Source organism: Aphelocoma coerulescens, chromosome 17 (assembly GCF_041296385.1).
Source record: "Aphelocoma coerulescens isolate FSJ_1873_10779 chromosome 17, UR_Acoe_1.0, whole genome shotgun sequence".
In the NCBI taxonomy this organism is placed as follows: Eukaryota; Metazoa; Chordata; class Aves; order Passeriformes; family Corvidae; genus Aphelocoma; species Aphelocoma coerulescens.
The window spans coordinates 6,126,204-6,153,380 of NC_091030.1; the positions used below are offsets into that span (position 1 = coordinate 6,126,204).

At 56.6% G+C, this 27,177-nt stretch overlaps 1 protein-coding gene across 5 annotated transcripts; it reads left to right on the plus strand.

The window, feature by feature from the left end:
• The first annotated feature begins 360 nt into the window (after positions 1-360).
• Positions 361-26,810, plus strand: ASS1 (argininosuccinate synthase 1). 5 transcript variants are annotated; one of them, XM_069031817.1, is made up of 15 exons: positions 361-403; positions 2,864-2,975; positions 3,428-3,496; positions 3,747-3,935; positions 5,820-5,876; positions 6,320-6,394; positions 9,321-9,391; positions 9,781-9,811; positions 13,422-13,512; positions 15,324-15,408; positions 16,405-16,469; positions 20,542-20,673; positions 24,283-24,439; positions 25,908-25,973; positions 26,500-26,810. In XM_069031817.1, the coding sequence occupies exons 2-15, from the start codon at positions 2,868-2,870 to the stop codon at positions 26,552-26,554; spliced, it is 1,251 nt and encodes a 416-aa protein (XP_068887918.1). In that variant the 5' UTR covers positions 361-403; positions 2,864-2,867; the 3' UTR covers positions 26,555-26,810. The 5 variants fall into 5 exon arrangements, with proteins under 5 accessions (XP_068887918.1, XP_068887921.1, XP_068887919.1 ...); XM_069031820.1 differs by having other exon boundaries at positions 373-399; XM_069031818.1 differs by lacking the exon at positions 361-403 and adding an exon at positions 2,081-2,268.
• Positions 26,811-27,177: the final 367 nt, after the last annotated feature.

Here is a 27,177-nt window from a genome sequence, read left to right on the forward strand (position 1 = left end):
GGAAAGTCAAGCGCTGCAGAGCACTGTCTCTTCTCTGCCCCCATTGTCCCACTCCTTGGGGGCAGGTGACTCTGTGGAGTCCCCCCCAGTGACACCCCTGGGTGCTCTGTGGAGATTGCTGAGGAGGTCAGGAGTGGGGGGACAGCAGTGGCAGCACCCAGAACAGCCATGCTGGGGCTGGGCACTGGCTCCATCCCGGCCCAGGGGCAGCTTCTCCCCCCGTTCTGCCGGGCACCCCGCGGGCAGGAGGAGTGCAGGACCTCTCCCGGGGACGGTGCCCAAGGGGGGACTGTCCTGCGGCGGCTCCGCCTGCCTACGCCCGGTTATAAAGGAGAAGGAGGAGGGGGGAGGATGCTCCAGGCACCGGACCAGAGCACAGAGGGCAGCCGGACACCAGGAGTGCGTGAGTGCGGGCACGGCATGGGGGGGAGAGGGGAAAGAGTGGCCTTTGCCTTGGGGGATGTCCCCTCACCCTGTCTGTCCCATTTCCACCCACCCACGGGTGTCCCCCACCCCTGGGTGCTGGAGCAGGGCAGTGGGGTGCCAGCCCCTTCCCAGTGCTGTGCACACTGCAGTCAAGCCCTTCCTAGCTCAGTTTGGGATGGGGGGAGGGGGGGGGCCTTCCAAGTGAGTCCCATTTCCATAAGGGTCCCCTTGGCCGCCCTCAGGGAGGGGAGCTCAGCCGGCACCACCTTGTGCTCTCTCCGCACTTCTCTGGGGATTTTGAAGGGCAGGATGGGACCTCCACGAGCTGGAGGAGTGATGGTGAGGAAAACCCCAGTACCAGTGAGTATATGCCTCTGCTGCACGAATCCCTGGAAAGGCTGCTCCTGTTCCTCCTGCCTGCCTTTGCCCCTGTCCTTGCCCCTCCTGCCTGTCCCTGACTTTCCTGCCTGCCCCATCGCAGCCCACAGGCAGCAGCCCGCCTGTTCTTCCAGCCCTGCTGGCGAAGACAGTTCTTCTCTTTACCAAACTTTCAGTCTTTTTATTCCCCACCCTCTTTATTTCTTGGGTTTAAAACCGAACGCACAGTGTTCCTTTGGTGTAGGGCAGCTCCCGTCTCTTCAGTAAAATCCCTGCCCCGACTCACACGGAAATTGCTACGGAATAATAATAAGGGCTGAGAAAGTCCCGCCGCGTTCCCCTTCACTGAGCTTTGTTTGCTCTGATTTATTGCGACCGAACGTTGAAACTTCGGGGCTCTCCCTTCCTGGGCAGGCGGGCTTGGCACGAGCCTTGTTTCCAGAGCTGGGAATGCTGGTGGCCCCACCCCCTTTCTGGGATGCAGGATGCGTCTCCAGGGCAAGGTGCCCCCAGGCCCCTCGGGCATTGCGACACTGGGACTTGTCTGAGCAGGCAGAGGCTGGAGGCATTTCCCTATCGCACTGCTGGGCCACTTGTAGAGCGAGCGCGCCGGGTCTCAGAGGTGCTTACTCAGCCTGGCAACCACAACAGCGATGCTGGTGGCCACGGCGGGGAAGAGTTTAGGAGTAAAGGAGGGAAGTTGTCTCAAAAGGAGCCGCAGGCGCAGCGTCAGGGTTGGGCTGGGCCCTTTTGGGAACTGCGACTGCCTTCCTGTAAATGCCCCGGTGAGGAAGGGACGGCCGAACCTCGCTTGGCAGGGACCCAGTTTGGCACGGCCACAGGGCCCCACGAGCAGGGAGCTGCTGCTTGCACAAGCCTGGGCACCGGGCGCTGCCTGCGTGGCAGCCTGACGGGCACGGGCAGGCTCGGGGAGCCGGAGGGAGGCTACGGGCCCGCCAGACCCCTTTGTTCCTCAGCAAGAACCTGGCAGCAGCAGCGGGGCAGAGCCTGCCCCTGGCTGGCTCCACGCCGTGCCCCGTGGGGTGCTGGCTCCACACCGCGCTGGCAGGACCGGGGTGCTGCGGCACACCCCGGCATAACCGCATCCCACTGGGAGAGGTGCTGGGTGGGCCAGCCTGGAGCGGCCCGGCACGGCGCCTTCCCGGCCTGCAGGAGCAGGATTGTGCTGACTTGGCAGCAGCAGCGTGAAAGTTGCTCAGGACGGGGTTTGGCCGGCGCTGCCATCCGCCTCCCCCGGCCAAGGGTCAGCTGGCATCGCCTCTTCATGGGGCCCTGGGATTCATAGCCTGGCCCAGCGACTGCAAGGACAGTCCGGAGCCCCTTCCTGCCCAGGACCCCCAACCCTCTCCTGAGATCCAGGCTGCTGTGTCCTTCACCACCTCCTGTTGTTGGCTGAAGTCCTCGGTATCCTTGGCTGGAGGGTGAGGGGCACTGAATCCCCACGTAGCTGTTTTGTGCTGGCAGAAAACACGTGCAGCGCAATTAGAACAAATGCCCCGTGAGCGTTAATTAGACTTGGGGCTGGGCTGGGCTCTAGGCGATGCTGCCAAGCCCCGCAGTCCTGCAGTCAGTGCAGGCCAGGCAGTGCTGATGGGCACTGGGGACTGAGCCGGTGGCAGCTCTCTGCAGGCGGCCGGGACGTGCCGGGTCGTGCCGGAGCAAGGCACTGAGCTGTGCTTCTGCCACAGCCGGGCGCCTGCGCCTGAGCCCCGGCTCCCCAGCACTGCAGGGCACTTGCAGAGCGTGGGGCAGGCTGTGCTCTGCCAGCACAGAGAAAAGGTAAGAGCAAAACAGCCCTTGTGGCTGCCCTGGCCTCCTCCATCGCCCAGCCGCCACCGGGTTCACAGGTTGGTGCACAGACAGGGTGTCGTCCCTGGCTGAGAGCCACAACCTGGACACTGTCCCAGTGCTGTGGCTTTTCCTCCTGCCCCCAGCCCTGCCCTGGCTCCTGGCAGCCTGGGAGGGCTCTTGGCTCAGCTGATCCTTCCTGATGCTGTGGCTGGTGGCATCATGACCCCCTTTCCCTTTGCTTTGGCAGCACCATGGCTCAGTCCAAGGGCACAGTGGTCCTTGCCTACAGTGGGGGGCTCGACACCTCCTGCATCCTGGTGTGGCTGAAGGAGCAGGGCTACGACGTTGTCGCCTACCTGGTGAGCTCTGAGCTGAGCCCTGTCACAGGAACCCTGTCCCCAGGGGCTGGGGGTGGAGGGTGTGCTGGGCTGTTGGTCTGGGGGGCTTGGGTGAGCAAGGGGTGTCCTGGTGTGTGCAGTGACCCTGCTCGCTCTGGTAACCATGGCCCAGCCTGCTGCTGCTCTGCTGAGCTGCCAGCCCTGTGTGGCACAGCCTGTGCCTGCCAGCTAATGATCCTCTGCTAATGAAGGCAGAGAATCAGAACAGAGCCAAGGGGCTTGGCAGAAGGGGTCACGGCCCTGAGATATCTGTCTTGGGAGGTGGAACTCCCTTCCTGCTCATCCTGGGTAGCCTTAAGCCCAGCCAGCATGGGCTCTGTCATGCCTTGTATGATGCCCTGTGCCAAACTGGGCTTGCACTGGGTTTTGTGATCTTGTTTTGTATTGAGTCTTGCTGATTTCCTGCTTTCCAGGCCAACATTGGGCAGAAGGAAGATTTTGAGGCAGCACGAAAGAAAGCACTGGCGCTGGGGGCCAAGAAGGTAACGGTGTCCCTCCCTGCTTCTGGGGACTTTGAGTTCCCCTGCTCTCCACCATGGGGGTGAATCCTTTGGAGAGGGGACCGTGCCAGTGAGAAGTCCCTTCTCCAGAGGTTTTGCCCCAAAGCCTTTTAGCAGCATTTAGGAAAAGGGAGACAAAGAGACTTTTCACTGCACGTTTCCTAAAACTCCAGAGGAGTGGGTTCCCCCCCTTAGCAACGCTCCCATCAGGAATGTCCCGTCATGCCGGCAGGTTTACATCGAGGACATCAGCAGGGAGTTTGTGGAGGAGTTCATCTGGCCGGCGGTCCAGGCCAACGCGCTCTACGAGGATCGGTACCTGCTGGGCACGGCCCTGGCACGGCCCTGCATCGCCCGCAAGCTCGTGGAGATCGCCCAGCGCGAGGGAGCCCAGTACGTCGCCCATGGGGCCACGGGCAAGGTGAGGGGGGACACGGGCACCGGGCAGGGATGGCTCGAGGTGCTTGGATGGGGGAGCTGGTGAGTCTACAGGCCAAGCTGCAGGTGCCAGGAGGGGTGCACGGGGTGTTTTGTGGGTGCTTTTTGGGGACTGTGCAAAACTCAACCGTGTTTCAACACTTCCTTCTCGCTTCTGGGATTTCTGTGCCCAATTTCGGTTCCGTCTCGCTGTTGGGAAGGCTGCAGTCACAGCTGAACGCTCTGTTTCTGCCAGTAATTTCAAAATGCTGGGGCTTCCCGGGCCAGGAGCCGGCTGAGACTGAGCCAGCACAACCCGGAATGGTTAGGGGCATCCTGGGATAGGTGCGACTGTCTCAGATCCTGTCCTTATTCCTGTCCCCAGTTCTGGCTGTCCCGGTCCCTGTCCCCATCCTTGTCCCCATCCCCCGCTCTCCCGGTCCTTGTCCCCATTCCTGTCCCTATCCCGGCAGTGCCGGTCCCTGTCCCCATCCCCGCTGTCCCCGCTGGCCGCAGGGAGGACACTTTGCCGCTAGAGGCAGCCAGAGACCGCGGAAAGGGGATGCTCGGTGCCAGCCCCTTCCTGGACGGGGGGAATCCCCCACGGGGAGCGTGGTGGGGGCTTGGGACCTGCGAGACGTGACCGTGGGTCGCCCCTGGCACCTGCAGCCGCTACCCAGCCCGGGGCGGGGACACCTGGGGCAGGCGAGGGCTCAGTGGGTGAACCCAGGACCTGCCGGGTGCCTCTCCCTCCTCGTCCCACAGCCCGTGCCGAGGGGTAAGGGGAGGTGACCTCCTGGGGGGATCGCAACGGGTTTGGGGTCCCCACGGTGGGGACTCTGCTAGAAGGGGGATGTTAAGTGCAAGCCAGGAGACTGCCGAGGGACATGCCGGCACCCAGGAGATGGGGCAGAGGGGCAGCTGGGGGGGCTACATGACTGGAATAATTCTCTCTTCTGCTGCAGTCGGGTTCCTGCACCCCTTTCCATCCATCTCATCCGTCCCCAGCAGGCCTCTCTTGAAAGCCCCTGCTCAGAGGTGCCCTGGAGTAACACACCCCCAGTGCGGTGGTGTCCCCTCTGCTCCCAGGTGCCACCAGCCGTCCCTGCTGGCAGGGGCACCCTCGGTGGCTGCACTCCCCAAGCCATTAGCCGCGGGCACAGGCAGGGACCGACTGCGGGTAACTCGACCCGGCTGCGGAGTCTTAAATGGGACCATCTGGGGTGTCCCCGCGGCCGGAGCAGATGGACGTGTTTTGGGCCTGTAAGGGAAATGAGTGCTCTGCTGGATGTACTTGCCTGTGTGCAATAGTCCTTTGGGAATCCCAGCCCGGGTGTAAATGTATCCTCCGGGCCAGGCCGATGGGAGGGAACTGGGGGTCCTTGCGCCCCTTGGTGCGGGTGGAAAATAGGCTTCAGTGAGTGCTGTTCCCTTGGAAGTGCTCGTAATTCCCAGCCTTGCTCCTGCTCCTTGCCCCTTCCCATCTACCTGGACTCATTAGTGGGACCTAATCAGCAAGGGCCAATTAAGGTAAAGGCAGGTTCTGAGCTATTTAATTATGAGCTGCTGCATCCCTCTGCTCGCTGTGGTCTTTCTTTGCCCTCTTCCTTTTTGTGTCCTTTGATGCTTTTGGGTGAAAAATCCCCAAATCTGGTTTGAACACACAGCTATCAGGAGCTACAGAAAGGTGGTTTGGGGTTCAAACCAGCCATAGAGAGGGACCAGGAGTGATCCCATGGGACAGAGGATGCTTGCCTTCTGTGTCCAAGGTTTCCCATATCACCAGGAGAGCTGTGACTGGAGCCAAGCAGCTCCTCAGAGGCTGCGTGTGTGTGTTGCCACACCCGGGGCTGGGGTGACCCCTCAGTGCCTCCCATTCATGTTTCAGGGCAACGACCAGGTTCGGTTTGAGCTCACCTGCTACGCCCTGTGTCCCAAGATCAAGGTAAGGCACCCAAAACCATCCCCTGCCTCCCCACTGCCAGGCTCCTGGCCTCTCCCCAGCTGGTGGGAATTCTGTTTTAACACCGATGCAAATGGCCCTGCCTTACTTTAACAAGCCACCAGCTGCACACAGCGACGTTTTGGCATTTCAGGGGGCTGTAATGATCCTTAATTGACCTATTTTTACCCCAAACACCACGAGGCCACAGAGGAAACAGTACCAAGGCAGCTGCTGGATAATCGATGCTGCCTGCTTCCCCCTTGCATGCAGTGCTTGGTTAGGGTCGGGGTTTGGTTTATTCCCACCTTTAGCTGGGAGATTAAATTTCAGCTGGGGGACCAACACCCTGTGAGTCTTGGCTTCCTTGGCAGGGGGGCAGAGGGGGCCCAGGGCCTACAAGAGGGCTGGGGGCTTCTCATCTCATGCTCCTGCTCTCCCACTAGGTTGTTGCGCCATGGAGGCTGCCCGAGTTTTACCTGCGCTTCCCTGGGCGCCGTGAGCTGATGGATTATGCCAAGGTAGGAGCTGGTGTGGGGTAGCCACAAGATTCCCAGAGCAGCAAAAGGTGCTCAGAGTGGCTGTGAAAGCTCAGGGTAGCCATGGGATTCTTGGAGTGACCACGGGATGCTCAGGGTGATCACAGGATGCTCACCATGACTTGGTGGGTGACAGCAGCACATCCTGCACAACATCCTTGCAGCCTCCTGGTCAGGGTTTTTGCCCCCCTTTCCTCTATTTTTTTTTCTATTTCCTTTCTAAAAGCCTCATAATTACCTGGCTGTTAATGGTAACCCCCTTTCCAAGGGAACGGGTCCCAACTCCCTGACTTGCATAGCAGACAAAGCAAATACATTCACTTTTGTTGTCCCTTCCTTTTTGAAGTACAAGTTACAATAAAACATATTAGAAGTTTTGCATCAGGTTTTTATGTGCCCACCAGGGTACCTTTCTTTTTTAGCGACTTCATGGAAATGCTTGACAACTCGGCTCAATCAATCAAAAGGGAAAAGTCAGCTCTGTGCATAAACCAGAAAATTGCTTCAGTTTTTAAATAGCTGCCATCGAAGCTGCCTGGGTAATCTCTGGGAAGGCGAGGTGTGGAGCTGGAGGGATGTGGCATGGGGTGAGGAGCCCTCTGAGCCCCTTAGGGCTGCTGGGAGAGAGCGGCGTGTTGAGGATTGTGTTTGCCATCTGCCGTTGTATTATGAAGGGGAGAGTTTACGAGAGCTTTCCATATGTTGCCAAACAAATAGTCAAATAGGGGAGTTATTAAGAGTGCCGTGGTTTTATTATATGGAAAATGGAACATGTGTTTTGGGTTTGGGGGTTTTGTTTGGTTGCGGGGATTGTTTTGTTTGTTTGGAAGGGGGGGAAAGGGAAATGAAATGGATTGGGGGCCCCGTTCCAAGAGCAAAAGGTTGTAGGGTGAGGCTTTTAGTACTTCTCAGTCTCTGGTTATCTGTTACAAAAAAAGGTGGTTTCCCTTCTTTTTCATCCTTAAGAGAGGAAGATGCATGGCCAGGTCCTTTGAGCACCTAGACGTGCTCACCTTGGTGCTGGGGGATTGTAAAATGATGATGTTTGGGGCTCCATTAGTGCCAGGGAAAGTGAGGATCTGTTTTACCGTGGCACAGCTCTTGCCATGGATTTGCTGCCCAGGGACTGGAGCCAGCCTTGCTGTGGCAGCAAATCCCTGCCAGTGGCTGCTTCATCCTCAGACACCTTAATGAGAACAGCCAAACTCTCCCAGATGCTGCTCCAGGATTAGCCTTGCCACAGACAGAGCCAGGTGAGACAGATGCTGAGAACAAAATCCTGCTTTGGTCCTGGCACCTTTGGCTCCAGCCACAGCTGCCTAGGCTCAGTAGATGTTGGGTCTGGACTTGGAGGAAGCTCTTTGAAATGGGGTGTGGATGGGTTGGGGAGCATTGGCTTCCCCAGCTGCCAGGAGGAGGCAGAGGCAGGAGAGGGCTGGCGGAGGACACAAGTCAGCTCAGGATCTCTGGGTATTCAGGTCTGAAAGATGGATTTGTACACTCCAGGTGAGATGGGTGTGCCAATGGTGGTCTCTTCTCGCAAGTACAAGATAGGACAAGAGGAAATGGCCTTAACTTGTGCCAGAGGAGGTCTAGATTGGATGTTGGGGGGTTCCAGTGGGCCCTACACTGGAATGATAGTGGGGGACCAGCAAATCAGAACCCAAGAGCCTGAGGCCATGTCCCCCCAGGAGCAGGGCTGAGTCAGTCCCTCTCCAACATTAGGAGATCTCAGAACCTTGTTCCCACCTCAGGTGATGGTTTGAGGGCTGTGATGTAACAACCACAAGCATTTCCTTCCCCCCTTCCTGGCAAACAAGAAACCTCAGCTCAGCCCCTGCTCCTCTGTTCCTGGCTGAGCCCCTGACTGATGTCCCTGCTGTGGTGACACTGAAATGCCAGAGCTGCCCAGCAATGTCCAGGCTGTACAGGCACATCAAGGCACAGTGGAAGCCGCTGTCTCCATCCCTGTCTTGCCATGGCTGTCCCACAGCCAGCACATCGTGGCTCAGTGTCTCAGCAGGGTGGGCAACGTCCCCACTGGCTCCAGTTGTCAGCCTGCTGCCATCACCTTTCCCGCTAATTCTCCCACGAATTCACCTCATCTTCACAGGCAATTTCCCCCACTGAAATGTCAGTGGATAAATGAGCACGCTGGTGACCTCATTAGGGAGCCGGGCTCTGCGCTGCATCGTGCCAGGGAGGCAGCAGGTGTGGGGCCACACATCCCTGGGCATGGTGTGCTCAAGGTTCCCCGGGCTCAGGGGGACACTGCCGCCTGCTTGGGGTGTATCTGCTTCACCACGTGTTTGCACAAGGCTGTGGGGATGCGTTGCTCTCCCCTCATGACAGAGCATTAGCCCTCTTTAGGCTCTAGAGCATCCTGTGGATTTGAGGACTTGTGTCCCTGTGTCACTTCCCCTTGCTGAGAAGCCTGGCTGGGGGAATCATAGAATTGTGGAACATCTTGAGTTGGAAGGGACCCACAGGATCATGGAGTTCAGCTCCTGGCCCTGCAAAGAACACCCCAACCATCCCACCACATACCTGAGAGCATTGCACCATCCTGGCCCTGGACCTAGGAAAAGTAGACAACGTCTGTGCTGGTGTCCCCATCTCTGGGATTCATGGGGTGCTCTGGGGCCCCTGCTCAGTCTGTGGCAGGGCTGGGGCAGCTGTTGTCCCCCCAGCCACACTGTGTCCCTGATGTCCCTGTTGAGGTGGCCCTTGTGCTGGGAGCTGCTGTTGCTCAGGGTCAGGAACACAGGAGTCCACTTTGCTCTGTGCTGCCTTGCTGGTGGCCATGGGTTGTGCCTTCGTGGTTTTGGGGCTGCTCCTGCTGGGAACCAGTGTCAGTGAGGGCTGGCTTTCCCTGCAGGCTGTCTTACCCCCACTCTCCTCCCGGCAGAAACATGGGATCCCAGTGCCTGTGACACCTCAGACGCCCTGGAGCATGGATGAGAACCTAATGCACATCAGGTGAGGAGCTGGGCAGGTGAGGAGGTCCTACGAGGTGAGGACCCGGGGTCTGGGGCCCAAGTCCCCTCCATCCTACATGTCCAGAACAGCCCTTTGCAATCCATTGTCCCAGGCTGCCCCACCGTATGCTGACTATGGGCGACTCCAAATCCTCCATCCTCCTTTTCTATCCAGTTGTCCACATTCCATGTGGCAGCTTCCATCTCCTGGGCTTTCCTAAGCCTGGCTCTCCTTGCAGGGTTGCTGCTAAAACGCCCTGGAAATCCATAACGTGTACTTATGTCCATCCTCATGGGGTGGGTGGGAGCGGGGGTCTCGTCTGGGTGGGTTTTGGGGTTGCAAGTTGCAGGTGCTGCAGTGACTTCTCTCTCCTTCCCTGCCTGCTGCAGCTACGAAGCCGGGATCCTGGAGAACCCCAAGGTAATCGATCACGGCCACCGTGCCAGCACGGCAGCCACGGGGCCGGGGGCGTCTCGTGTATTTGCAGCCTAATTGGAAATTTCACGGCGGGGCCGCCCGTGTGTGCGGGGAGGCTCCGCCGCCGCCCCGGCCCCTCCGCCTCTCCCGGCGCGTTAATTGCTGCCAGCGTGAAGAGGGGAAGGGACCGTTCAGGGTGACTTCGGAGGGGACAATGTCGCGGGGCAGCAATAAAGGAGCAATTAGACAGCCGCGGTGCTGGCGGCAGAGTCAGAGCTGGTGGCGGGTGGCAGAGGTTCGGGGTGTCCCCTGCAGCTCGGGTCCCCTGCCCGTGCCTGCAGCTCGCCCAGCCGTCCTTGCTTTCCCAGCCCGCTATCCGTAGGCGTGTGGGGTGAAACCTCCCGCTGGGTGGGTGGTGAGGAGCAATTCATCCACGGCGCCACCAGCTCTGGCTGCCAACAGGGACTTGGTGCCGGGCGCTGCCCGTGACAGCACCGCATCTCCGGCCGCTCCGAGCTGCGCTCTTGGTCCTGCTGGCCCTGCCTGCGCTGTTCATGCTCCAGCGGATCACCGCGCCCGGCCGCTATTTAAACTATCCATCAGCTCTAATTAGACAGCCCGGGGCGAGGAGGGGAAGGAGGGCTGGCGGAGAGGGAGCGGAGCTGCCGAGCCCCGTGCCCGCAGCCGGCTCCCGCAGCGGGGCTGGCGCGTGCCCGCGGAGGGGCCGAGAGGAGGAGGAAGGTGGAGAGGGGGTCCCGCTCCTCCTCTGGTGTCCTCCAGAGGGGTGTCTGTGGGTCAGGCTTTGCAGAGCCGGGTTCCCGTGGGGTCTCCGCCTCCCGGAGAGTGGTTGGCACCGGGATGGGTGTTCATGTCTTTAGCTAAAGGTAGCACGGGACTGGCCCGCACCCATCCTGACCCACCCTGCCGCACCCAGCACCTCTCCTCTTCTCTCGGGGAAGATCCCCACTACCCAGGCTCTGCCAAGCCCGCTCCCTTCCCAAAACCCAGCTTGGAAATGGGGCTGACCAGTGTCCTGACCCCATCCCTGAGCATCCTCTGCTCGGGCACCTCACCCTGTGACAGAGCTGGGAGGTGGCTTCCTGGAGCGCGGTGTCGCTGCTGTCTCTGTCACTGCTGTCCCCTTCCCCGGCCCGGGAAGCGGTGCTGGGCACAAGGTGGCCGTGGCAAGATCCGGGGTGCCAGGCACGGCGGGCTCCCCTCCCCAAACCCTCGGGACCTGCCAAACGCAGGGATTTGAAAGCAGATGGTTGAGCTATTTTCTGCCTCTGTGAGGCCCGATTGAAGGGCAATGAGGCAGCTAATGTGGAGAAAGATAGAAATTTACTTGCTTTAACTTCATATGGCACTCTGAAAGAGTTCATTCAGTCCCGGGCACAACAATATCAGCCGGATGAATAAACCATTTGCGGCATCGATAGCTCTGCATCATGGTTTACTTCATGGACCATTTGCTTCCAATTTCTTCTCTTCTTGCCCCGTTTTTCTTGCTTCTTTCTTCCCCCCTCCCTCTCTCACTTTCCACACACTCTTCCTTTTTTTTTTTTTTCCTTTTTTCCCCCCCCTTTTTTTTTTTTTCCTCTCTCCCCTTTAAAGATGACATCGCAGGACTAGCCCCCCTGCGGGGAGGGATAAATAGAAGGCATTGATACACTGCAACAAACTATTTGTCATTTGAACTGTGCTTTTAGGAGAGAGAATAAAAAGAGGACAGACTCGCACTGTAATGATGGAATGCAAGCCAAATGTCACTTTTATTTCTATTTAGTTATTTTATTTAATAGGGGTTTTCATAGTTGGCTCGGAAAATTGGAAACTACCTGACTTTGACTTCCAATGTTTAGTAAAGAGTTTTTAATACTTTCCCGTATTTTTTCTCCCACCCCCCTCCATCTTTTCCTTTTGAAATCAAAGTTTTTCATCATCTCTCACAGGTTCATCTAGTTAATAAGTGTGATCAGGGCTAGGAAAGGGCAGACGATATAAAATTGAAATCCACAGCCCGTGTAATCTGTGCGTGGGGGCACAGGGGAGATGCGCCTGCCTGCCAGCGCCTCTCCCTTAAAACGAGGGAAAGGGGCAAAAATGACATAAAGTGGGACCTGAGGGGGGGTGCTGCAGTGAGTGCTTGGGTAGCTATGTCTGTATTCCCAGGATTTGGCTGTGGCTGGTGTTGGGATGTGCACTCTGGGGTTTGGGGTGAGGCAAGGGGTACCCCCCCCCCCAGTGTGGAGGGTGGGATGGGGTGCTTGCAGCTGTGTGGGCTTCCCTCAGGTGCTGGCAGTGATCCAGCAAATATAAATACATTTGGACCAAAATAAACGGAAGTTTTCACTAAAATTCCTATTGCCTGTCTGGAAAAATTTTTGATGAAAACTTCTTCTGTAGAGAAATTAATTTTCCCTTTAAAAAGCTTAAATTTTTTTTAGAGCAATCACTTTAGGTTGGATTATTACGGGGCTTTTTTTCCTAACTTGCTTTATACCTTATCATTTTTTTCCTTGCTGGAAAGGAAGAGAAGGGAGGAAAAGGGACATTTAAAGGTCCCTTCCATCCCAAATTATTCCGTGATTTGAAGTGAGCAGAAGTCTGGGGCTTCAAAAAGGAAAAGAAGAACAGGGAGAGCGTGGCCCAGGCATCGGGCGGGTGGGTGCAGGCAGGGCCCCACTGCCCAGAGATGCTCAGAGCTCCAGCTCTGTCCAGCTGGGCTTGGCAGGGAAATACCCGTTTGCCACCCTTTAAAAGGCTGCTTGACTCTCCATGGTGCTGCATCGTGCCCTGGGCACTCTGTGCCTCCATTCCCCCTCCACCTCCTGGACCTGTGGCTGGGTGGGGAGTCCCTCTGGAGACAGGACTTTGCAAACACAGATCTGAAAGTATTTTGGGGTCAGCCTGTGCAGTCGCATCATGGGTGAGTGCCGAGGGGCCACGTGAAATTGCAAAGCATTTGCTCTCCGGGACGGAAAGCTTTTTTATATTATATTTCCCCTCGCTTCTTCTGGCACGCACTTCAATTGCAGCAATTCACCATCAGCACCCGAGCCTCTGCTGGCCTGCCTCTGATGGAGATAAAATGCCTCTTCCCTATAAATCTCAGGAAAAAAAAAATATACATAAAGGTTGATGTGCTCTGAAATGGGTTTTTGCTTTGTTGCTCTATTTTCGCCCGTGTGTATTAACCCCGGGGACACCATGAAAGAGCCGGTGTGCCGGGAGCACCTGCTGGGGTCAGGCCTCCTCATTAGTTTTTTCGGTCAGCGCCGAATAAGCCCGGCCGTGGTGCGGGGACACGCGGGCGCCCGCCCTCCCCGCCGCTCGCTGCCAGCGTCCTGCTTTTCCCTGCCTGACTTGCTTCTCCGCAGCCATCCCGCCTCCAGCTGTGGGGGCGTTGGAGGAAAAGATGAGATCAAGTTGAGGGGAAAAATTGGCTGATTCTGCCAACCCCTTTGTTCCCGGGGCCCCCGGTAAGCGCCGGTGCTGTGCCGTGCTGGTCCTGCGCTTTGGGATTGGGGGGTGCGCTCCAGGGTTGGGGCTGCCAGCAGTGTTGGCCATGGCAATGCCACTGACTGTCCCTCTTCTCTCCCTCTCCCTGCAGAACCAGGCTCCGCCCGGGCTCTACACGAAGACCTGTGATCCGGCCAACTCTCCTGACACCCCAGACGTGCTGGAGATCAAGTTTGAGCGGGGTAAGAGCCTCCTTGCTGCCAGACCCTCGTCCTGGGCCCCCAAGACAAGCCCCACTTCCCAGCCAGGACTGGGGTTCCCTGGCAGCTGGGAGCATCCCCAGGGTGGGGGCAGATGGGTGGGCCCTGACTCGTGACATCGGGGCTGAGGATGGTGCTTGCAGCACACCAGGGCTCTTTGAGGTGTGCAGAGGGTCTGGTTAGATCTCAGGGGCTTTCTGGGACCCCCCTGAGAGCGGAAAGGGGTCTGAGCCCCCTCACCCACCATCAAGGTGCCGTGGGCACAGGGTCCCCTCTCCTGCAGGTGGCACACAGGTGGCTCTGGGGACACGCAGGTGATGCTGGCCAGTGTAACAGCTGGGGAGACACTCCAGCAGGAGTGATGCTATCATGAAGGAGACAGGGATGCTCCATTACATCCCTGGGGACACACGGCAGGGCACAGCCCCGGAGCCATCACTGCAGAGGGGACACTGGGCAGCATCTCCACCTCTGCCAGCCACGGCCATTCCCGTGCCACCATCCATCCTGGCAGCAGTAGCGAGCCTAGCACAGGCTGGGGGGAGACCCCGCTGGGAGGGGATACCCCCTCCCCATTGCCAGCCTCCCTGCTCCATTATAATGATCCCCCTGCAAGGAGCAGCCCCCCTCCCGGCAGCCCATTCAGCCCCTAGTTAATTTATTTGAAGTTTTAATCTAATTATTAACTATTTCAAAGGCTAAGCAGCTTTCAGCAACAACAGCCCCGACAACGTCGGCTCTTCGCCGAGCGGACCCCGGCCAATATCCCGGTGGAGGATGCGGAGAGAAAGAGCTGGGGCGAGGGGAGGGCGCGGGGTGGGGGGGCCTGCGCCGAGAAGCAGCTTAAGGTTCATTATTGCCGCGAGTTTACATTTAATAGCAATTTACAACTGAGTTTATAAACCCCTGGAAAATAGGGGGTTTAAGGGGGGGGCAGTGGGGGGGAGCTGACAGCCCCCATCACTAGACAGGGCTCTTGCAGGCGCCTATATAATAAAGACTAGAAAGGGAGGCATTGAGGCTGATTGGCAACTGATAGTTCGTTAAATGGTAATGAGGAGGGCAGATGGAGGGGGGATTAGCCTCCAACTCCGCACCGCTTTTCTTTGTGGGCCCCGCAGCCCCCTTGTCAGCTTCCTAATACATTTATTGCTCATTTCACACCGCTAAAGAAAAATGCCTCTTTCTATTCAGCATCCCCCCCACCACCCCGCTCTGCTTTGCTCCTGCCCGGCGCCCTTAAAAAAAAAATTTAAGGGGGGGGGGGGGGAAGAAAAGGTGCAATAATTAATTCATGGCGGGGAGCACCCCGCCGCGGGGTGCGTGTGCGTGCGTGTGCGAGCAGCCGTGCCCCGGTGTGGGGGTCCCCCCCAGACACCCCCCATGCTGGCGAGGGAAGGAGGGGGAGCACACATTTGTCACTCTGTCCCCCCTCCCCGGCAAGGGCTGGTGGGACAGAAGGTGCTGCGCTGTAAGACAATTGCGGAGCGTGAAATTCAATTAGTTAAGGGCCTGGTTGCAATTTCACAGGCCCTAAAAAAAAAAGAGAGGGAGAAGAGAGAGGAAAAGGGGGGGGGGTGACGTTTTTATGGCCTTTCTTATTTATTTATTTCGCTCCTCTCCCGAGGTGGGTCCCCCTCCCCTCGCCTCCCCCTCGCACCAGCTTGGATATGCCTTTTTAAGAAGTTATTTAGAGTTCATATCTGTCACATCTATTTAACGCCCACGGAATGATGTTCCGGGGGGATCCTGACACCGCTGATCCTGCCCGTCCTCTCTCCCTGCCTCTGCAGGTGTCCCAGTGAAGGTCACCAACACTGGGGATGGAGCCACTCGTTCCTCGGCCCTGGAGCTCTTTGTGTACCTGAACGACATCGCGTGAGTGCCAGCCTGTCCGGCTGGCAGAGGGGACAAGGGCAGCATCCCCAGGGTACCCAGGGTGGGGTGGAAGCAGGATGCTAGCAGAAGACACGTCCTGATGAGCCCAGGGATGGTGGTCAGCGATGGGATGGTCCCAGTTGTACCATAAATGCCAGGAAGCAGAGCTGGGCACCACGGCCAGGAGCACGAGGGTATAAATACCCCAGGGTTTTGCTCGCTGTGCATGAGGAGGATTAAGAAGCCCTCTGAAAACTCTCTGGGCTGCCTGTGTGCCCCAGTTGCCCTGCCCACTGCAGGGCACCCTTTACTTGTTGTCCCAGCTCAGTCCTGGACCCCCTGCTCTCACATCTTGCCTCACCCTGCCTCCCTGAGAGGGCTCAGTGTCCCTTTTGTGTGGAGAGTTGACTTTTTTGGGCCATGGAGACCTGCCGGCCAGGTTCATTGCCCTTTTCTACTCCTGTCTCCATAGCAGCAGCTTCTTTGGGGTTTTCTTTCCTGTGCCACCCTATGCCTGGCTTCTACTGCTGCTGGCACAGAACCATCCTCAGGAGTTTTCCCAAAAATACAGCAGCACCCATGAGGGCACCCACTCCTCCTGAGTACCACCCAGTGCCCGGCCATCCTCCTCTGTGTCTCTGCCTTCATCCTCCTGGTGGTGAATGGGAATGAACTTTTCCATGTAGCTCACTTTTTAAATGGTTATTAAGTGGTTTTAAAATTACTTTGGGAATATAGCTGTGGCATGTCCTGTCTCCTTGCCCAGTTTATTTTCCAGTGGCCTGAGTGCCACGGCTGCCTGTGGCACTGGTGGAGAGGAAAATCAATTTCGTAGTCACCCCCTTATCTGGGGTCTCTACTGATGGTCTGCACTGCTGCTCAGGGGCTGACCCGCTGTCATTTGGGGTTTTTCCCCATTGTCCACCCCTCTGACCCACTTTTCACAGCCACCTGTGTCCCACTGTGGGACTGCTGCAACCTCCCTTCTCCTCACAGGGGCAAGCATGGGGTCGGGCGCATCGACATCGTGGAGAATCGCTTCATTGGGATGAAGTCCAGAGGTGAGTCCACCCTGCCCTAAAAAGATAAAAAAGTGGGAAAACCATGGTGGGATATGGTGGGTGCTCAGTAATCCTGGGGTGCTTTGGTTCAGGTCACACCAGCAGCCCTCAACCTTTCCCTCCCCATCAATTTTTGGCAGAGATTTCCCTGTGACAGGGACTTCTTGTTGCTCTCTAATGACAGTAGCTGCCCGCTCGCTGCCACTGCTGGCACCAGCCCTGGGTCCCAGTGCCTCCAGTGAGACCTGACCCCAGTGGGAAATGCACCAGGCTGTGGGCTGGTGTGGGGAGATGCTCATGGAAGGTCCTGGATGGTGCCAGACTCTCTAATACCTGTACAAACCACAGGAAGCTGATGCAAGCTACTGTTTGGTTTCTTGTAAAAAAGCAAATATTTGATTTATCTACACGTTTTTGAGGCCATGACTCCTAATATTGATCTTCCACTGGGATCAGTTTCACTGGAAACCTCTGGAGGCAGAGAGCTGCCCTGTGCAAAACTAAGTAAGGAGGTGGCTCAGCATCATTTCCCAACTCCTTGCTCCAAATCTTTTGTCTTAAATCTCATTAATACCTAATTAGATGCTTCCTTTCTTTAAACTTGCCCTCTGTGCAGGACAACAGCAAATATCTTGGTAAGACTAAGCCTGCGGTCTTCCTCCCCACCACAGGGCACCGGCATCCACTGCAAAAGGCAAGAAACATATCCCCAAATCATTTGATCTGAGTTGGAATAATCAAATTAAAACCAAAAGAAGGAAGGAAAAACCCCAACCCCAACCTGCAGCCAGCCTGTGCATTTGCATGCAGGATGCTGAGTAATTTGTCAAAATCTATTTTGTTTTTTTAAGAGCCACTGACAGGCTCTAGTGACCCTTCCAGCATTTAATAATTTCTCTAAACCCCATTTAACTGTCACGTCTGTCTCCTGCGTGACATCGCCGAGCGATCGCTGCCGTGTTTGTGCGGACGCGGGAGGAGCAGGGGTTCTGGGGACAGCACTGCGGGGATGAGACCTTGGGGTGGGCTCCCCGTGGGGATGAGACCTTGGGGTAGTCTCCCCCCTTGCTTTGAGCAGGATCCTGAGCCTGGCTGGCTTCTTGGGATTAAGAGAAACCTCCCAGAAATCTGCTCTGTGGGAGAGATGGAGAGCTGGGATGGGAGCAGGCTGGAACAGGAGGGTGCTGTGGGTACTTGCACCATCCTCTCGGTGACCCCACCCCTGCCTGGAGCATTTTGGACCCAAAATGGGTTTAGGATCAATGGTGCAGGAGATAGGAGCTGGGCTTGGAGGAGACAATCCCTTAAATCCCATCAGTGTGCAGTGGCCCCACAGATTTGGGGTTCTGCAGAGGAAACTGAGGCACAAGCAGGCAGCAGCATGGCCAGAGCCTTCCCTGTCATGGAGGTGGCAGCGAAGGTGCCTTCTCTCCCTCATCCTCCAGTCCCAGGAAGTCAGAGAAGAGAAAAATTCATTTGCATTGATTTTTACTAAGCTCCTAATTGAACTTCGTTAAGGCCTAATGGGTGAGGGGCGCACGGAACGCACCCGCACCAGCCTTTTAAGCCCCATTAACTCGGTTTTGCCATATTTGTTTTAGTGGGAGGAGGGTGGCTAATTACAGGGTGCCAGGAGCGGCGCTCCAGCCGGTCGGGGGGCATGGCTGGGCCGGGGGCTCTGGGCTGCAGGAGCACGGCCCTGCCTCTCCCTCCCTTTCACATCCTCATTATCAAATTATCTTTTTAACTCCGAAGGGGGGCTAATTAAGTGAAGTAAATGAAATCAGTGGGGAGGAAGAGGGAAGGAGGGGTGGCGGCCGCTGCCAAAAGCTGAGCGCTGCCGTCGGCTGGGGCTTTTCCTCCCCTTGGCTTTCTCCTCCTTTCTCCCTTTCCTCCTCTGGGTGCGCTGAGCTGATGGAGGAGGAAAGTGGAAAACCCCTTCCCTGCAATGAGCACAACCAGGCCAAACTCGGCCTCCAGGCTCAGCCCCAGACCCGGACCAGGGGCAGACATTTGGGCAGCATTTTCCCATGGGCACACCACTGCCCTCGGGAAGGCACCACATCCCTTCCTGTCCCACGATGACGTCGGGAGTGACAGCCTGCACTCAGCGCAGCAAAATTGCTTGGATGGAGGTGAAGTGACAGCCGAGGTTACAAATTAGAAAATTTTAAGTAGCAGCAGCTGTCTCCTTGGCTGCCCCCCTCCACATCCCCCCTGCTCTGGTCCCCCCTTCCCCAGCAGTAATTATGGGGTGATTGAAGCATCGTTGGGCTGCAGTGCTGACACCTCTGTCTTTTTCCTGTAAACATGGGGAGATGAAAATAGACACTTGGAGATGCTGCGAGTGTCACTTTGAAGGTGTCTCTTGTCTCCTCGGCAGCGGCGAGGCTGCAGAGTGGCTGTCAGCTGCCCTCCCCTCTGCCCCAGCTGACACTCTCTGGTCCTGTCCTCCAGCACCTGCAGATGGGCAGGAGGTGGGGGTCAAGGCATGTACCCAAATCTTCAGTCCAAAATGGCTTTAACATCTCCGAAGGGGAGGGAGAGGGAATATTAGTTGTGTTAGTGGTGGGCTCAGCTCCACAGTCAGGGGCTGGAGGGGACAAAGAGCAGCTCTCTGTGCCCCTGCTGTGCCCATGGGGACAGCTGGCGTTTGGTGTTAACTCGGCTGTCTGCTCCCACAGCCCTGAGGGAATGGATGTTTGGTGAACACCTGAGCTGCCCCAGGGACTGGGCTGCAACATCACTGGGGTGGCTGGAGAGGAGGGGTTGGCTCTCCTTTGGGATGGTCGGATCCTGTTATGTGCCTGCAGGATGCTGAAATCGTGGACGCTGCTTGGGAGGAGGTCTGATGGAAGAGGCTTGGGCTGCTGCGCTTGTGGCTCCCGTTGTGTCTCTGGGACCGTGGCCACACTGGGACAGGACATGCTGAGCCTGTGCCACTCTCCAGGGCACTGAGACAGCAGAGCCTGGTGAAGTGCTGAGCCTGTGCCACTCTCCAGGGCACTGAAACAGCAGAGCCTGGTGAAGTGCTGAGCCTGTGCCACTCTCCTGGGCACTGAGAGAGCAGAGCCTGGTGAAGTGCTGAGCCTGTGCCACTCTCCTGAGCACTGAGAGAGCAGAGCCTGGCAGAGTTCTGAGCCCTGTGGGCTCCCCTCAGCCTCTCTTGGGGCTGGGGCTGTTTGGGGGCACATCCCTTTCAGAGGGTACAATTTCCTACAGGGTTCCTTTGTGTCCTTTGCCATTCCCATGAGTGTGTCATAGCAGATGCCCAGCACTGGGAAGGGACCATCCCTGTAGGCAGGCAGGGGATGGGGATATGCTGGTGGAGCAGCCCTGCCTGTGGACAGGTTACAGCTTTTCCCATCACATATTCACTGCCAGACCAGCTCAGCATTTCCCCCTGATATTTCCACCTGCATCCAACACGGATGGGAGCACTGCATGTCCATACTTGTATTTAAACACCAAACAACCACATCATGCACAAAACAAGCCCTGAACGGCTGGAACAAAGGAGCAGCTTGCTGAAATAATTAAGCATCTTCCATCCCCAGGCCTTGTGCAATGGTGGGGGGGCAGCAGAAAGGGACTGGGGGGGCCCTGCCAACCCCAAAGGAGGTTGCCCTCCCAGCCCCCAGGTAGCCTCATTGCTTCCCAGCGGATGCGCGGGGCCCTTTCTCGCCAGCCGAGGGGAGAGGAGGGTATTTCAGGCCCTGCGCTCCCCATGCCTGTGCCCCGCTCGTTCTGTTAATTACAGGTTTTCAGCTGCAGACCGTTGGGCACGGATGGGTGGGGGGATCGGTTCCCAAACCCTGTCATTTAGCCTCGTCAGAGTGCCTCTTCAAAGAGGGGAATCTAGAAATTTTCTCCGCAAGGTGCGGAGTGGACTGTCTCGGCCCCAGCATGAATATAATGACAGATGCATTTTACAGCGAGCTGAGACTGAATGCGCTCGACCACGGCTCCTTCTGTCAGCCAAGTCATTATTTTTTGTCATTTGCTGACAGTTTTGGTCTCATTCGTTTCTCTCTCTTTTTCTGCTTTTCCCCCTGCCTGGAAAAATGGCTAGGTATCTATGAGACCCCAGCAGGAACGATCCTATACCATGCGCATTTAGATATCGAGGCCTTCACCATGGATCGGGAAGTGCGGAAAATCAAGCAGGGGCTCTCCTTGAAATTCTCGGAGCTGGTGTACAATGGTACGTACAGTCCAGTCCTGCCACCGCAACAGCCTCCCAGCCTTCCTCCTCCCTCGTTGCTGCTGGAGGTTGCAGGTGCCACTGGTTGTAAAACTCAGGTCCAGGTGTGGATTTTGAGGCTGCTCCTGAGGAGAAAGATGCGTTTGGACTGAGCAAAACCCCACGCTGTGCATGCTTTCCTGCCAGGGGAGTGCCATGCCTGCCTTTGGGAGGCAATGCCATCTTCCATGAGGGCTTGCTCATGGCATCTCTCCCAGCCCCATGCCACCACTTCATCCCAACAAGCACATTCAGATGTAATTCACCATCCTTTTGCCCCCTCTCGTGTCACCTTTCCCCAGCTCTCCCCTCCAATCCCTTCCACCTCTGCCTTTGCGATATGGGACACCCAAACTTCAAACCCTGCCCCAGGATTTGAAGCTGGAGAGCTGTCCCTGTGCCCTGGCAGTGTGGCACAGGGGACTCTCGAGGTGCCGGGGGTGCGGGACGGAGGGTCCCGGCTGTGCTATGTGGTGCACAGCCCACACAGGGGCACTGCGGGTTGGGGCTCCCGGTCTGGGACAGGACAGCGCTGCCTGGAGAGGGCTGGGAGCTGTAAGGGATGAGGATACTGGCTCACCCCGGCAGTGAAGGACAGCAGTGAAGCCCTGTGTCCCTCCTCCTGTGGAGCAGCCGCAGCTCCAGATCATGGGTTGAGTTTGAGAGGTCGCAGCTCAGTGTTTGCTCCATGGATCCACCCCAACCCAGTCCCTGGTGCTAAATTGAAGGAAGCAGGTTTAGCCCAAAATGCCCTAAGTGGTCTCAAAACCCCGTTGCCCACAGCTGGGTGCTTGGTTCAGAGCTGTCATCCCTGGAGGCCCCACACCAGGGAGATTCCTGCCCCATGGCCAAACATTTGTTGTCTACAGGCCCTGATTTCTCAGCCTCCCAGCTCCTCCTCCCATCACTTTTCAGATGTTTCTAACCACAAGGGCTGGGGTGATTCCTATAGGATCTTCCATGGGAAGATACCCTGGAAATAACCTGACTGTGGGAGCTCAGGCTTTGGGCAGCAGCAGATCCAGTAGGACTGGGTCAGGCTATTTTCTCCCCTGCAGTTTCTGGCGCCAGTGCTTGTCACCTTCCCTCCAAGGACATTCCCTCTTGCATCTTTCTCAGCAACTGGCATTTAATGCCTGAGCCCCTTTGCTGCTTAAATCACATTTTAGGGCCTGACAGGGGCCACAGAAGTCTTTGTCACCTTCCTCTTGGATCACAGCCCCTGCCCTCATTCATTCTCTGGTACCATTCTTGCCTCTGGCCATTTTTATTAGACTTTGACTTGGGCTGCCTTTATTTTGACTATTTTTTTTTGTTTGTTTGTTCAGGCATAAACCTGTTTGTTTGTTTATTCCTAACCACTCGCTTGTTGTGCAGCCACCAGGTTAAAGAGCCACTCAGGGAAGCATGGTTTAAATTCTCCCTCCCCACCTCTGCCAGGCAAAGGCTGCTGTTTCCCTGGCTCCACATGTTGAATCCCCAGGGATTTCCAGCTTGGTCCTAGACTTCCCTGCCAGCCCATCCTGAATCCAAGGAACAACCCCAACGAGGTGCAATAAGCACCCGTGGGTCCCCCGTGCCGGAGGCCAGGCTTTCAAGCTCACCTTCCTTTAACACCTCATTATTGCAGCTCGTCCAGTTTTTAGGAGAATTAGTGTTTATCTTCCCCCTGTTCCTATTGATCCCATTGTGGAGGGGTGGCTTTGAAGCCAGTTCCCGTCCTTCCCAGGTGCGGAAATGCCATTGTCCCCCTGCCTGCGCCGTGATTAGGGCAGGATGGTGGGAAGGTCATTAAGGGGGGATCGCTTCCAGTGTCTGCAGTGGGGGGTCGGGGGGGTGGAGGATGCTTTCTCCCACCTGGAGCTGTCAGAGTCAGGACTCAAGCAGCTGGTTATTATTTTAATGTGTCTGGGGTTTATTTTTACAGGGATTTTTACATCCATCCTGATGTTTGAAGAGTTTTACCTGGAGGGTGGTTACCAAAAAAAAGGAGTGTATTTGCCTGGAGCCGTGGTTCCTACTGGCATGGCAGTGCTGATTTCAGGACAGGGGTCCCTGAACCCCCTGGGAAGAGATCCCCAATCCCCCGGCCATACTGTGGTGGAGAAGCTGAGGGGGGTCAGTTCAGGGAGGTGGATTTGGTGGTGAGGGGCTGCAGGGCTGCGGTGCTGTGCCTTGGAGCAGGGCCACATAGACCCCGGGGATAAGGCTGCAGGATACGGCCCTGCTCCGGGGCTGGCGAGGCCAAACAACAAAAGAAATTGTTTGTTTCTTTAATAGCTTTGGCCCCAAAGCCCAGCTGGGAAGGGAAAGGTGAGAGGGCACCAGTGCGAGATGGGAGAGATAAAACCTGGGGATGACCGGAGGGCAGTGAATGGGCTCTTTCTTTCTCCACCTCTATCTCCTTCTTCATCTCCCAGGCTTTATTCCAGGTCTCCGAGGACTCCCTGGCTAATAACCCTGCCTAGGGACTGGAGGGGGCATGGGGGAGGCAGGCAGGACCACAGCCCCCCGCCATGCACCTGCAATGCCAACAGCTGCTCCCCCAGGATGTGTTTTGGGGGGCCGTGCTGTGACTGCACATCACCCCAGCACCCAGCCTGGGCTTCAGCTCAGGGGATTTGGGCTGCCAGGGGCTGTCATCCCCACTGGAGCAGGGTTAGATGGAGTTTTCCAGGGGTGCCAGCACTGGTTCCCTGTGTCCCACCTGCTCCTCATGCTGGGACTAGAGTGGGAACAAGTCAAACTTCCCCACAAGCAGCAGCAGGGACAAGCTGAGCCTCACTGACCTTGGGGGGGCTGGGAAGGTGGGGAGCCCACTTGGGGCTGCCGAGACACCTGTGCCCCAAAGCACAGCCCGATGTGGCCCCCGTGTCAGCCCAGGCTGTGTGATCCGGGGGAGCACTCTGCTCTGCATCCCTCTGGGATAGGGAATGGGAACCACTGGGGTGGCTGCCCCACTGGGACCCCCATTGCTGAGTGGGTTTCCCTCCCCAAAGCTGCTGGGGGGTGAAGCACTGCTGTGGAGCTGCATCCCCCTGAGCAGGGTCCATGGGCTGGGGTTGGCCCTTTGGGGCAGATCCCTTCTCTGTCCATCCCAGGGGAGAACGGCTCATCCCCTTCCTGGGGGGCTGGGAGCTGATCCCCCCCCCATTTCTGTGTCCATCTGTCTGTCTCCACCTGGCCTTCCCAAAGTGGTGAGTTTTGAGTGGCAATTTCATACCTACTTAACGAATCTTTTCATTTCCATGATCAGCCCTGCCCAGCAGAGCTGGAACAACAATGGCCCCACGGCCTATTTCTAGTTTGTTCCATCCTCTTCTCCCAGTGAGATCCTGAGGGCCACCAAGGAGAAGGGAAACCCGTGAGGTCTCCATCCCTCATGGCTGAACCTGTGTGTCTGAGCGTCTCATTTCCTCTCCCAGTCCTACAATTGTATCCCTTCCCTTGAAAATTACCCTTGCAAGACTTAGCCTGGGGACCACCCTAGGATGCCCCGGGGTACCACCTGGGATCCCAGGCCCCTCTGGCCTTCCCCAAGCCCCTGCTGACCCCATCTCCTGTCCTCAGGCTTCTGGCACAGCCCTGAGTGTGAGTTCCTCCGGGAGTGCATCGGACGCTCGCAGGAGTCGGTGGTGGGCACCGTCCGCCTCTCTGTCTTCAAGGGCCAGGTCTACATCCTGGGCAGGGAGTCCCCAGGGTCACTCTACAACGAGGAGCTAGTGAGGTGAGTGGAGCTTGGGAGGTCAGCATGGACAGGAGGGGTGACAGTGAGCCTCCCATCCCACCCTGCAGTATCCCATCCCACCTTGTTGAATCCCATTGCATCCCACTCCATCCCATCCCATTCCCAGTGGCACAGGTGACACCATGGGCCCAGCCGAAGCACGAGCCGTGTTTTCAAGTCAATATTGGTTTTTTCCCCTCTTGCTTTTACCTTTTTCTTCGTGTTGTTTTCTCGCTTGCTCGCTCCCCTCTCAGCCCTCCCTCAACCCCTTTCAATCTCTCTAAACACTTTATAAGCCATAAATACACCCGAATGAGTTTAGATCAGTCGGAGTAAATGTCAAATTATCTTCTCTCTTTCTCTTCTCTGGCTTTTTTTCCTCCCTTCCCTCCCCCTCAAAATCAACAGCTCCTAATAATCCGTCCCAACCCTTCATTATGCTTCGCACTCTCACTTGGAGAGATTAAATGAATAAAGTATTAAAAAAAAAAAAAAAGAGGGAAGAAAAAAAAGGAGGATGGGAGGGGGGTGGGACGGAGGAAAAAGAGAGAGGGAGAGAAAAACAGGGGCACTTATTCTCCCTGCATCTCCAACCATTTTCCTTTTCTTTTTGATTTCTACATCGCTGGTTTGAAAGCCTTTGAGTGACGGCGTCACAGGAACCCGAGAGAAAGCTGTGAGAGGCAGAGCTGTGTGGAAATGCCTCTGCACAGTAGGTAGAAAGTAACGTAATTATAGAGCAGGTCAGAACCACTCGAATGAGCAAAAATAAAAGCACAGAGGTTTTTCTGTAGCTCGTCAGGGGAGGTAAAATCATTGTAAACTCCTTTTTTTTTTCTTCTTTTCTTCTTTATTTCCCTCCACTTCCTCCTTTAAGGTTTGTGGTTTCTGGGAAATGAGCCGTGTGTTTTGGGGATGTAGGAAACTGTCAGAGTTGGGATTCAGTGGGTGGCTGCTGCCTTGGGGAAGGAGATGTGCTCAGTGTTGCACTGAGGAATCGGCTGCCAGGTCCATAAACCCCCACACCAGTGTGGGGCTGTCCCTGCCTGGAGTCCTGCTCATGCCTGGGGAAGTGTCTCCTGCCCGGGACCCCATCCCTTTTCTAGAGCCTGCTCTGGGACAGCCATACCTGCAGGATTGCTCTGGAACAGGGTGAACATCCCTATGTGGTGCCAGAGCACGGGGAGGAAGGGTGCTGATGCACATGAGGGACCAAGGAGGGAAATTTGGGGCTGTTCTCTGGCAGGGCCTGTGGAGCCTGGGGACAGCTGCTCCTGAGCCATGTGCCCTTCCCTAGGGGCTGGCAGGGACCCTTGACCTGAGCCCCCTGCAGCCACCAGTGGATGAGGGGGCAGCAGCAGCTGAGAGCAGCCAGGTCTGGGGTCCCCCACATCTTCTCCCTTCCCAAAGGGCAGCCCCAATTCCTCCTGGGAATCCCATCGCAGTGACAGTGCCTTTCTCTCCGCAGCATGAACGTGCAAGGGGACTACGAGCCTGCCGATGCCACTGGCTTCATCAACATCAACTCGCTGAGGTCTGTGGGATCGAGCAGGACCCTCCCCGATGGGGGGAAAAAGCCCCCAGCACCCCAGGGCTCTTCCCCTTCCTCACTCGGGCTCTGGGGGTGAACCAAGCCCCCTTCGCAAGCTCCCCCTGAACGGTGGGGTGCCACCAGCCCCCCCCAGTACCAGCCCTGCTTAATTGCAGCCTTCCCCAGCACAGCTAGCCTCGTTATTTTACTTATTTCTCAGACCCCTTCCCCCCACCCCCCCCCAACTCCAGGGCTGTAAAACACGCTGCATTTACATAATGGGCTCTTAATTTTTCCATTGCCTGTTAACTGCTTTGTTCTCCCCGATCCTCCATGTCCCCCCGACTCCTCTAAGATAAATTAATTACATTATCTTGTGGGGAAAAAAAAAATAATTAAACTGTACAGGCCTTAACAAACGCCTGCTCTTCACGCCCCCTCATTCTGCTTAAATTAATTGAAAGGAAATGTGTGTTATTACTGTTAATTTACAATTAATTTTTTTTTTTTTTTAAATCCCGGTTTCCAGGCTGAAGGAATATCATCGTCTCCAGAGCAAGGTCACCGTAAAGCAGGATGAATAGCAATCAATCGCACGCGAGCCTCCCGCTCCCTTTTCTAATTTCTCTAAGAAGTAGCACTAATTGTGGTGGCAATTTGTAATTGTAACTCGTCTCCCTGGAGCGGAGTGGCGGCGGAGGTGACGGCTTTGTTACGGGGCTGCAAGTGAAATGCAATCAGGGGAAAGAAAAAGGTTTGTCCATCGGAGGAGAAGTGGGGAAAGAAATAAACCCCCAGCCACGCGCGGGGTCCGGCATTGAGAGCCGGGCTTTATTCCTACCTCGTTTGTTTGCTCCTCTGGCCCAGCGCTTCCCCCAGCCCGGCTTTGTGAAGTTGGTAATGGATTAAGTGGCTGCGAAGGACGTGGGGGGTTGGTGGTACCTTGTGGGGAAGGTGGGGAGCGAGGGACGTCGGCGCCGGGCTGCAGGGGTGAGCTGGGTGGTTAAGGGTTAATGGGGTTTGGTCCTCTCTGCGGTGTTCTGGTGAGTTTTAGAGAGCCAAAGAGACAAAAAAAAGAGAGACTTGGGAAAGACAAAAATGCAGGAAATATTCCCTGATGGTGTTGCAGGAGGAGAGGAGTGCTTGCTCCAGGCTGGGCAGCGCGTCCGTCTCCCACCGTGCCTGGAGGGGTGCAGGACCCTCTGTT

Bases quoted from the DNA above. Each gene is read 5' to 3' on its own strand.
- ASS1 (XM_069031817.1), top strand. From the start codon at position 2,868: ATGGCTCAGTCCAAGGGCACAGTGGTCCTTGCCTACAGTGGGGGGCTC. The intron at 9,812-13,421 runs GTAATCGATCAC...CTCTCCCTGCAG, and splicing joins GGATCCTGGAGAACCCCAAG to AACCAGGCTCCGCCCGGGCT. The intron at 16,470-20,541 runs GTGAGTCCACCC...AAAAATGGCTAG, and splicing joins CATTGGGATGAAGTCCAGAG to GTATCTATGAGACCCCAGCA.